The sequence below is a fragment of the Euprymna scolopes genome, chromosome 43 (assembly GCF_053919585.1).
Source record: "Euprymna scolopes isolate OS-2025 chromosome 43, ASM5391958v1, whole genome shotgun sequence".
Lineage (NCBI taxonomy): Eukaryota > Metazoa > Mollusca > Cephalopoda > Sepiida > Sepiolidae > Euprymna > Euprymna scolopes.
The window spans coordinates 21,170,915-21,183,332 of NC_136524.1; the positions used below are offsets into that span (position 1 = coordinate 21,170,915).

The window sequence follows — 12,418 nt, forward strand, 5'->3', positions numbered from 1 at the left end:
GCACATTTAACATGTATGTCTTTACTGTAATCGGAGAAAAAATACAACGATATAGTTAAATATTTAGACTTATAAAGAATCGGAATCAGTAATTGTATTGGAATTGGGAATTTAATACGGAATTGGTGATTGTATCAGAATCAGAGAAAAATATTTGAATCGTCCCATCACCAATATATGTATAACATATATATATCTAACATACATGGAACAAAGAATTAATAGATAAGCAAGTAAACATGCTAGTAGAAATTCATGACGTACATGGAAGTCTATTAGCATGTTTACTTATTTATCGACTAATCAATGTTCCATACTTTAAACTTTAGTTAGTTTAAATAAAAATCTTTTGAATTATCTGCCTACTATCAATTAATTTGGAGACTACATTCCTTTAAAGTATTTCATTATTGTTTTATTAAAACTTATTTATGAAAAATCTATTTGTCTCGATTTGATTATTGACTCAATTGTAGTATAGAGGTTGTTGCAATGTTTCACCACAATTTTTTTTAAAATTAACTGTTCTTAAATTATATTTCTTCTCCTGAACTGAAAATACTGATTTATTTTAGAACTTATATATATATATATATATATATATATATATATATATATATATATATATATATATATATATATATATATTATTATTATTATTATTATTATTATTGTGTATGTAAAAACTATTCAGTTTAATTTTTGTGTGTATACATTTTTTTTATATATATATATATATAAATATTTTTGGTAATAAAAACTAACTATAAAAACTCTGTGGTCATCAATGATTAAAACAGAAATAAAAAAATAAATCAGATTTCTATTTATGTTCTTCAAAATTTGCGATAGAAACAAAGTGTAAATAAGACATAAAGTATTCTACAAAAAATATTATGTTCACATTCGCAGGACCAGAAGCTGTGCGATCAACCAATGTATTTTATTATCTTACCTATGAAGGCAGCGTGAATCTAGAATCAATGACAGACCCAGTCATGAAAGAGGTGAGAATTTTATTGTATTTTAATTTCAGAATTGACAGTTATACAAATAGCTATTATTAAGTGATTTGGTATCTGTCTGTCTCAAGCTGAAACTATTCTATTACTAATGGTGGATTTGGTATTTGTCTTAAACTGAAACTGTACTATTAGTTATATTACTAATGAAAATTTACTATTTATCTATCTCTAGCTGAGACTATACTGTTACTTCTATTACTAATGGAGATTTGGTATTTGTTAGTCTGAAGCTAAAATTGTACTATTACTTTTAATACTAATAGTCATTTGGTATTTTTCTGTTCCAAGCTGAAACTACAATTCTACTAATTATAGAAATTTGAAATTTGTCATAAGCTAGAAACTATACTATTAGTTTTATTACTAATGAAGATTTGGTATTTGCCCATCTGAAACTGTATTATAACTTCTATTACTAATAGAGATTTGGTATTTGTCTATCACAAGCTGAAACTATACTATAACTTCTATTACTAATAGAGATTTGGTATTTGTCTATCACAAGCTGAAACTATACTATAACTTCTATTACTAATAGAGATTTGGTATTTGTCTATCACAAGCTGAAACTATACTATAACTTCTATTACTAATAGAGATTTGGTATTTGTCTATCACAAGCTGAAACTATACTATAACTTCTATTACTAATAGAGATTTGGTATTTGTCTATCACAAGCTGAAACTATACTATAACTTCTATTACTAATAGAGATTTGGTATTTGTCTATCACAAGCTGAAACTATACTATAACTTCTATTACTAATAGAGATTTGGTATTTGTCTATCACAAGCTGAAACTATACTATAACTTCTATTACTAATAGAGATTTGGTATTTGTCTGAAGTTGAAACTATACTATTATTTCTATAAGTTGTAGGATTTGGTATTTGTTTAGAACTGAAACTATACTATTACATCTATTACTAATAAAGATTTAGTATTTGTCTGCAGCTGAAACTATACTATAAGTTCTATTACTAATAGATTTGGTATTTGCCAGTCTCAAGCTGAAACTGTATTATTAATCCTATTGCTTATTGAGATTTGGTATTTGTATTAAGCTGGAACTTCTATTACTAATAGAGATTTGGTATTTGTCTCAAGCCAAAACTCTACTATTTTAGATTGATATACTTTTTTCTACTCTGGTCTATAATAACTGAAAAGGAAGAATAAAAACAGATAGTAATTAACATAAAGTACAGGTGTAATGGGCTGACAGAGGTGGCTTCTTTACTTTGCACTTCTATTGATTGTGAGGCCATGCAGTGATAAAATAAAGTATTTCAACATAATAATGTCAATTCTCAATTTTAGATGAGATATATGTTCATTTATCATGATACTATCCTCCTAGGCATTACCTCCCCCTTTGAAAGGAGGCATAGTGTAGTACTGTTCTGCTGTTATACCATCCTCCTGATGTATTAAACCCTCTTTTGAAAGGAGGAGGTTAATATATCTTTTTTGTTGCCATTTAATAATGCTCCTAAGCATTACCGCCACATTTAAGTCGGAGTGCACTTAATGTGTTGACTTTTCAAAACCTCACTTGACCTTTTGTCTGACTTCTTGTAAGGAAGGTCAATAAATACTTATCAGTTTCCACAATTACAAAAAAAATACATATTTTAATTTTCTTGATCTTCTCAGATATTCTTTTTCAATCTCATTTTTGTTGACCTGATAATGTCTACTTCCTGAATTCCCAGCACTATTACAAAATTCCTAGCATCATGCAATATGAATGAATGGCCATCATGTTCTCCACTATGTCGAGGTTTTTCCCTTTTTTATCTCTAGTAGTGTACAAATTTCTGTTCGAGATTCCATTCGAATGTCCTAGTTTAAGATTTGGTTACATTTATCAGCTTTTGTTTTTCTTTTTACAAATAGATTCCAGTTATCCATGTGGTTCATTCTTTATTTTATATCTGTGAACTTGTATCCAGTGTTGCACTTCCTCAATATGTATGTTGAGTGGCATCATGGCTATGATAAACAATAATGATAGTCTCCCATGAAAAATTTCCTCTGTATTTTTATCTCAGTTATTAGTTTCAATCTCCATTTTTCCTTTCTTTTTTTCTGTGTTAGTGCACTTATTGATTTGCGTTTTTTTTTTTTTAATAATATTGTCAAGTTTAATTAAAATTTTATGATGTGTTTATTAAATTGTAAGGTTAAAGTACAGTATAGGTACAAAACACCCTCCTTTCCCCATGTTAAAAATGGCTTTCTAAAAAATAATGATAATTTCAGCACGGATCAGTAAGTGCACTAGTACCACTTTTTCTTATTTTTTTTATTTTTCTTCTTTTTTACTTATTATTATTATTATTATTTATTTATTTTGAAATATTAGATTTACATAAAAAATTCATAAAAATCTTTTTCAAACACCAAATGTAACAAGCCTATATTCACATCAGTAAATTTGATTAAATGTCCTGCTGGCTTGGCACCCTAAGAGAAGGCTTGCTTTAGGCATCCCTTGCCAAGACAATTCACATTAGTCTCAGTAGGAAAGTCATTAATAAAGCAAGGTGGTTGAGGAAATATATTCTTCTTCTGATTATTATTATTATTATTATTATTATTATTGTGATTATTATTATTATTGTGATTATTATTATTATTGTTATTATTATGATTATTATTGTTGTTATTATTATTATTATTATTATTGTGACTATTATTGTTATTATTATTATTATTGTTGTTGTTATTATTATTATTATTGTGATTATTATTGTTATTATTATGATTATTATTGTTGTTATTATTATTATTATTGTTATTATTATTATTGTTATTATTATGATTATTATTGTTGTTATTATTATTATTGTTGTTATTATTATTGTTGTTATTATTATTATTGTTGTTATTATTATTATTGTTATTATGATTATTATTATTGTTATTATTATGATTATTATTATTGTTATTATTATGATTGTCATTGTTATTATTATTATGATTATTATTGTTATTATTATGATTATTATTGTTATTATTATGATTATTATTATTATTATTATTATTATTATTATTATTATTATGATTATTATTGTTGTTATTGTTATTATTATTATTGTTATTATTATTATTATTATTATTGTTATTATTATTATAATTATTGTTATTATTATTATTGTTATTGTTATTATTATTGTTATTATTGTTATTATTATTATTATTATTATTATTGGCTCACATGGAGCTTTCACACAAGTCATCAAACGATCGATTTGGAGACCTGTGGTATTCTCTGGAAGCTGAGTGACAAGTCTCCCCAGACGTCCAGCTCTCTCCACCTCCTTCGATAGTATTTGCAAATAAATTTGCGTCATCGCAACAGCCCCATACCATTGATTTCTTGCTGGTAGTGGCCATTGGTTTATACTGAAATTCGAGTGGCACTAAGCCTCCCCACGATCCCAGTTCTCTTCGTGCTTGTTCAGCGGAGGTCTGGCCAGCGCTTTCTCATCGGTCTTTCCATCCTCCTTGACCCTTCTCGGCTCTTTGGTATCACTTTTCTGGGGGGGGGTGATGAAACAATCGGGGAATGCATGATGGTGGTGTAGAACTTTTTGATATGCAGCTTCGGCGTTCTTCATTCCCTGTAACGCTTCTTTGTTATATTGTCTTGTGTTATTCCCCACATTCTAGGGTTTTCCTTAATATTTCAGCCGTTTTCATTATCGTTAGGCATTGTATTTTTGCAGTTATTCCTCTGATTCCAATTTCTGCCATTCTTTTTTCAAACTTTTTTGGAATTGTTCCTAGTGCTCCTACTATTATCGGTACTATTTTGATTTTTTTTCATCATCCAAATCCCTTTTAACTCTCTGGCTAGCTCTGTGTATTTGCTTCGTTTCTCCTTTTCTTTCATACTCACCCTGTGGTCAGCTGGGACAGCAAAGTCTACGATTTGACAGGATTTTTCTTTCTTATTAATTATTACGACATTTGGTCTTCTTGCTTGGATCGGTTTGTCCGTTTTTATGCCCGTGTCCCATAGGATTTTGTGGTTCTCGTTTTCAAGTGCTGTTGTGGGTTTATGCTTGTACCATTTATCTGTATGCTCAAAATGCAGCCATTTGCACAATTCCCAGTGCACCGCCATCCCCACTTTGTCATGCCTGTTTTTGTATTTCTTTTGGGCCAGTTTGCTGCATTCACTTACTACATGGTTTATCGTTTCGTCTCTTTGTCCACAGAGTCTGCATTTGCTATTTTCTTGTGTTTTATCGATCTTTTCTTTGATATGGTTGGTTCTTATTGAGTTATCTTGTCCTGCAGTTATTAGAGATTCAGTTTCTCGGTTTATATGTCCTTTTCGCATCCATGTCCAGGTGTTTTCGTTATTCTCATCTTTTGTCATTCTTATGAATCTTCCGTGGAGTTGTTTCTCTTCCCATTTCTCTTTTCTCATTTTGTCTTTTGTCTCTCTGTTTTCTGTTTTGTTGGTTTTCTCTGTGTCTCTCGTTGCCATAATTATCCTTTCCGTGCTTTGCATTATGTATTTTTCTAGTTCTTTTTTTTGTGTCCTTCACACAGATCAGTCCTCTCCTGCCATCTTTCCTTTTCACGTAGAGTCTGTCAATATCGTCCTTTGGGTGTAGTGCATTATGCATGGTCATGAGTTACCTGGTCTTGTGGTCGAGCTGTCTCAGTTCTTCTTTTGTCATTATTATTATTGTTATTATTATTGTTATTATTTTAGTCATTATTATTATTATTATTGTTATTGTTATTATTATTATTGTTATTAATATTATTTTTATTATTTATTTATTTATTTACTCACTAGGAGTTCTAACATATGTCATAATCAGTGATCAGTCACCAATAAAAAACGGTAGTGTTTCCTTGAGTCTGACAAGTCTTCGCATATCTAGTACTCTTCATCCCTTTTGATAATAATTGTAAATTATTTTGCATCATCACAACAGTTGTTTACCATTAATTTTTAACTAGCAACAACCATTTGTTTTTCTGGGATTTGAGTGGTAATAAACTATTCTGAATTTGTTTGTTGTTCTTCTTATCTATATAACATTCTATTTGCTCCTTCCTTGATTAATTTGTACGCTACTCTTTGAAAAAAGGCCAAATACAAATTTTGAATGTCAAACTGCTTCAAAAAAGGATGAATTAGTGAAATTTGGCTTTAAGAAAGCTAATATGACAACCCTGGACAAGAATATGAGAGTGATCTCCCTTTGATATAGCCTCGTTTTTTTAATTTTGTGTGAGAAAGTAATAATTTCAACATGCAGTGGTTCATCACTGAAAAAAGAAGTCATTGAAATGTTACATAAAAGGGAACATTCAAAAGAAACAGAGCAAAAAAAGAAGAGCATTATCTGTCTGCCATACAGGAGTAAATTAAAGATTGTTTCTTACAATATGATTTTCTTATTTGTATTGAACTATATAGCAGAATATCACTATGTGAATATTTATTAGTACTTATTAATTTATCTCACTTGGTTCAGTTGTATATTTAAGATACAATGGACACGATTTTTATAGAAATGTTAACAAACTTATATTTATTACGTTTTATTTTATTTTTTTTCCTGTTCCCAAAACTTATTTTTTGCACTATCCAGAAAAATATCAGCTTTTTATCAAAACATATTTGTTGATTAAATATATTTCTCATTCTGTGAAATTTCCATGGGCCTTGCTAATTTTAAGTAATGCCCTAACACTATTCATCTGATGAGGATTTAGCAAGATTTAAGGTAACTGTGAACTAAAACTGCAGAAATTACTTCGGTAAATGTCATCGAGTACAATCCGGTATTAAATGAATGTTATGCACTCCAGGCATCAGTATTAGAGTTTATTAAAATGCGAGTGCCATTCTGACCTTTTATCAGAATCATTTGACGGTTAGAAAACGGTTTATTGTGTTATTATTTATGACCTGTCTTAGTCTTTTGTTCTTTTGTCTGTGGCGGCTAGTCTAGTTTTGAAACTCGCTTGAAGATTTCATTGATACTTACATACCTTTCTACTTGTTATGTTAGATGAGGCAAAATATCAGCTTATTAAACATATCTGTTGATTGAATATGTTTCTCATGCCGTGGAATTTCCACAAGTCCTGCTAGTTGCTGTTATTATTATTATTATTATTATTAGTAGTAGTAGTAGTAGTAGTAGTAGTAGTAGTAGTAGTCTTATTCCTATACTTGTGAACATCATAACTAATTGTATTTGATATCCTGATGATGTATCTATGTTTGCTACGGGGTTTATAATTGATCAATAATCATAGAAATAGGATATAATATAGAAGTTTTACAATTGTCAAAAATCATGCTTAAACACTTTTCAGAAAAATATGTTTAATTTAATTTCAGGCCATCGAAAACCAAATTCGTAGTTTTGGTCAAACACCATCCCAATTGCTTACTGAGCCTCATCCTCCAAGAAGCTCTTTAATGCATCTGGTAAGAAAGAATATTTCATTTCCATGTCTTTTTGAAAATTGTTACTGCATAATTGATTTTGACTTACAAATATTTGTCAAATACTTTTGTCAATCAGTTGTTGTCAAATATTTGAAATTATGGAGAAAAAAAAATTAACTTACAAATACTTTTGGCAAATATTTGTTGTCAAATATTTAATATTATTTAACAAAAATTGTTAGCAGTACATTTTTACTTACAAATATTTTTGTCAATTATTTGTCAAATATTTAAAAAAAAAATGTTAACAGTATAATTAATTTTGATTTATAAATATTTGCCAAATGCTATTTGTCAACTATTTGTCAAATACTTAAAATCAAGAAAAAAAATCATTAACAGTATAATCAATATTGACTTATAAATGTTTTAGTCTTTAAAAATGTCCACCTTTCATTTATTTATCATCAACTTTGTATCATCAAACATTTTGTTTCAATGAAATTACATTATATATGCATGCCTCCTTTCTATATCTATTTAATATAGTTTTTACTGTTTATTACATGTCTCCTTTTTTTCCAGTTTCTTTATTTCCATAACTGTAAACCATAGTTTACTATATATGTTTCAACTTATATTATTTTTTTTTTTATTTATACAAACATTTTGGCTTTTATGCATGTGCATATATGTTTCAGCAGCTAATTTATACAAGATCAACTATCTGCTGTGTCCGTTAAAAAAAATGGGTTTTAGGTAAAGGTACAGCTGAAACATGTATGCATACATATAGCCTAAATGTTTCTATAAATAAAAACATTACACTGAGATGCAACTCTATTCGTTATTGAGCACTCTCTTCTAAACGCTGTAGTTATATGTCATTAATATCTATGAACCAAAAACCATACAAACACTATAAATGTTTGTATTGATAAGGGTGTTTTAATTCTGTCATGTCTGTGCATAAGTGTGTATGTATATATATCCCGTCATATACACACATATATATATATATATATATATATATATATATATATATATTAATGATGAAACAATTATATATTGATATATCCCATCATATATATATATATATATATATATATATATATATATATATATATATATATATATTAATGATGAAACAATTATATATTGATATATCCCATCATATATATATATATATATATATATATATATATATTAATGATGAAACAATTATATATTGATATATCCCATCATATATATATATATATATATATATTAATGATGAAACAATTATATATTGATATATCCCATCATATATATATATATATATATATATATATATATATATATATATATATATATTAATGATGAAACAATTATATATTGATATATCCCATCATATATATATATATATTAATTAATGATGGAACGATTAGTGATGAGACAATTCCAATATTTTTCTTGATTCCGATACAGTTACGATTCTGTATTAAATTCCCAATTCCGATTCTTTAAAAATCTCTAAATATTTAACTATAAAGTTGTTATTTTTCCCCTGATTACCATAAAAACGCATGTTAAATGTGTGTATATTTTCTTAAACATAGAAATACACTTGTGAGAAAGTGATCTATTGATTTTAGTTTTACTGGTAGCTTAAAGTCAATAAATATTTAATATTTTTTTATTATTACCAGCAGAGAAAAAAATATGTTAACAAAAAAAAAAAAACAAATAAAAAAAAGATAATTAAATGAATCGTTTTTTTTGGGGGGGGAGGGATCGAAAAGTAGACATAAATTTTTCCAATACTGATTCCGACATGCAAAAAAGTTGCAATTTTTCAGATTCCTGATTTGAACTATTTATCCATACACTAATTAATATATATATATATATATATATATATATATATATATATATATATATATATACACACACACTGATGAAGACTGAAGGTACACTTGAAAATTGTTTTTTTAAATAAAACTTGTTTTAAAAGAAATCTTGTATTCCTACATGTCAACAAACAAGAAATGGAATATACACATTTTTTGTATTAATATTTTATACTTATATATATATATATATGTGTGTATATTTATGTGTGTGTACATATATATGTGCATATATGTATATAATAAAGCCGTATTCCTATTTGTTTGTTTGTTCACATACATCATATAAGAATGCCAAAAATGAAAGTAAATATTTCCGGGCAACGCCCGGTAGCACAGATGTTCAAGACGTAAATAGACACTGTTTTCATTAATAATGAAGATTGCTGTCAGAGAGTTTTGATGCAATTAGGCAAAATAATATTGATTATTTTCCCTTGCTGATGAATTGGATTCTTGCGCAGTTAACACTCGGAAGTGGAGTTCCAATATTGTTGGCCATTTTGCACTGATTAAGCTCACTTTCATATTAACCCGTAATAATATGGCTCCTCTGAAACCAGTGGTTTTCTACTTAAATTGTGGGATGTATCAGATATATGGATATCAGAAACACAAAACATATCAAATAAAATATCAGTGATTCAAACTTTTTACTGCTCAGAGTGTTGGCCATCAGCAAAGGTGGCAGAAACTTTAACTGTAAATTATTTTTTTGTGAAAGTGTGGCTGTTACTTCTTTCATGTTCGTGTGTTGCGTGTATATATATATATATAATATTTTATTTATATAGAAAAATATTACATAGTCGCTACACTGAAAATTGGTTTGCAAGAAACTAAAAGTTATTCGTCAGGTGACATAATAAATTTTATTTTACACCGAAGGCATCCGGTTCAAAAATGGAAGAAGTGAAATATATTTTTTTATTTATAAAATAAAATATTAAAATGCTAAAATTTAAGTAGGAGGAGTGACATTAAGTGACATTTTAACTCAAAATAGAAAGCGATAAGGGGAAAGAATATATATATATATATATATATATATATATATATATATATATATATATATATATATATATAATTATTTACTATAATAATTATTATCTATCTACAGATACTAGTGTTTCATCTTTTCGGGAATCATCAGTGCAGGGTGTCATTATTAACACTGGTCAATAAATTCGAACCAGGCAATAAAGTCATCTCTGACTCCATTAGCTAGGACCAAATCCATTCAGCCACGGTTAACTGTCAGAAATATTGTTGAAATTTAAACATTCATTTTTAAGTTTTTAACGTCGTTCAGATATTAGTGTTGGGACGATCAATTGGAATTGGGAGTTGCAAAAATTGAAACTTTTTAGGGTATCTGAATGGGTATCGGAATCAAAAATGTTTTTGTCTATTTTCCGATGCTCAAAACGATTCTTTAAATCGTTTTTATTTGTTTGTTTTTTGTTTAAAACACCATTTTCCATGGCTTGTATTGATAATGAAATAATAAATATTTATTTATTTTGCACTACTAATAAAACTAAAATGTACAAGTCACACCCATAAATGTAACATGTTTTTTTATTTATTTATTTTCTTTTTTTTTTGGGGGGGGGGTAATCCGACCCTCTTCGCACAGAAAGAAACTTTATATTTAGACATTTAAAAAATATCAGAATCAGTAATTGTATTAGAATCAGGAAAAATATTGGAATTGGGAAAATATTGGAATCATCTCATCACTTATGTATATAATTTCTTTAATTTAGGTAAACAAAATTACCATTAGTCGCAACAATAAATCTACTGCTTTGATTTAAAGATTTCATAGTAGTGGAGGCTAATCTTTTAGTGAAAAGGAAAAAGTTTTGAAACGCCCTTTTTTTTTTTTTTAAATTAATAATTTCTATGGTATGCATTTTGACACGTGTATTAAGGGTACTCAAAGAAAGAGGAACAGGGTTTAATTAGCAGCTACTAGCTTCAATGAAAGGTGGCTTTAGTTATTTTAATTAGGTCAGACGCCTGCACTCGTTTGGTGACAGGAAATAAGAAATTAACTATTATTTTTTAATATTCCACTTTATATATTATTCTTTTATTCCATTCTATTACTTTTCATTATTATATATTATTACTCTTAATTTGCAACACTGTTTTTTTAATTAAAATTAACTTAAATTACTCTTTTATATTAATTTTACATAAATATCAAATTACATTATATATATATATGGCAAATTGAATGTTTAACGCTAGATAGCCAGACAATAAACACCTCCCAACCTTATTTAATGTTTGTTTTTTTAATATTTTTTATCAGTTGTTTCAGTAACCTCAAACTGATTTAAGTTAACCTATTTTCTCCTTATCCTATGCATAAGGAGGTAAGCCGGGATCTAACACAAATTTTCAACTTTTGTGTAGGTGTATAACTCTTTCTTTTTTCTCCCTTTTCTTGTTTTCTTTTTCTTCTCTTCTTTGATTTATCATGGGTAACCACATGACCTTTTAAAGTGTAATTTGTTTTTTCAGTCTTCATTGAGGATTTGAATTTCAAAATAAGGGATTCATGTCTCTTGAAGTCTTTTAACTAATTAATCAAAACATTGTCCTGATTGTGTAGCGATATTAAAAAAATGTTTATTTGAATTTATGTATATAAACAAATCTATAGATATGTGCTTTCTCATTTAAGACTTATCAGCGTGGCTGAACTTCGCAAGATTAAAAAACAGGACCCCAGAGTCTGAAGCCTGAAGATCTACCACTGAACTAATTTTTTTTAGTGCTGGAACGTTCTGTATTTTTTATAGATGTCATTTATTAGTTTAAAAGAAATATATATGTCACTCCTTCTTGAGGAGAAGTGGGGGGGGGCATCACATTAGGGGAGTAAAAATGCTCCTTCAGTATAAACAATTGAATTTGTTCAAAAAGTATAAGAAATAAAAAACCACTCTCTCTCTCTAATATATATATATATATATATATATATATAATGATTGCTACTTCTTGACAGAAGTTTGCCATCTTTTCAGTGTTGTGCGCTTGTGTGCACGTAAG

The 12,418-nt window shown here is 27.8% G+C and overlaps 1 protein-coding gene across 8 annotated transcripts in view; it reads left to right on the forward strand.

Moving 5' to 3' along the window:
* Positions 1–12,418, forward strand: part of LOC145268225 (neurobeachin-like) — a 607,546-nt gene that overhangs the window by 510,398 nt on the left and 84,730 nt on the right. For all 8 annotated transcript variants that reach the window (XM_080123533.1, XM_080123540.1, XM_080123535.1 and 5 more), the window contains 2 exons: positions 913–1,007; positions 7,413–7,502. In XM_080123533.1, coding sequence (XP_079979659.1) covers positions 913–1,007; positions 7,413–7,502 — 185 coding nt within the window. The remainder of the gene's footprint in view (positions 1–912; positions 1,008–7,412; positions 7,503–12,418) is intronic.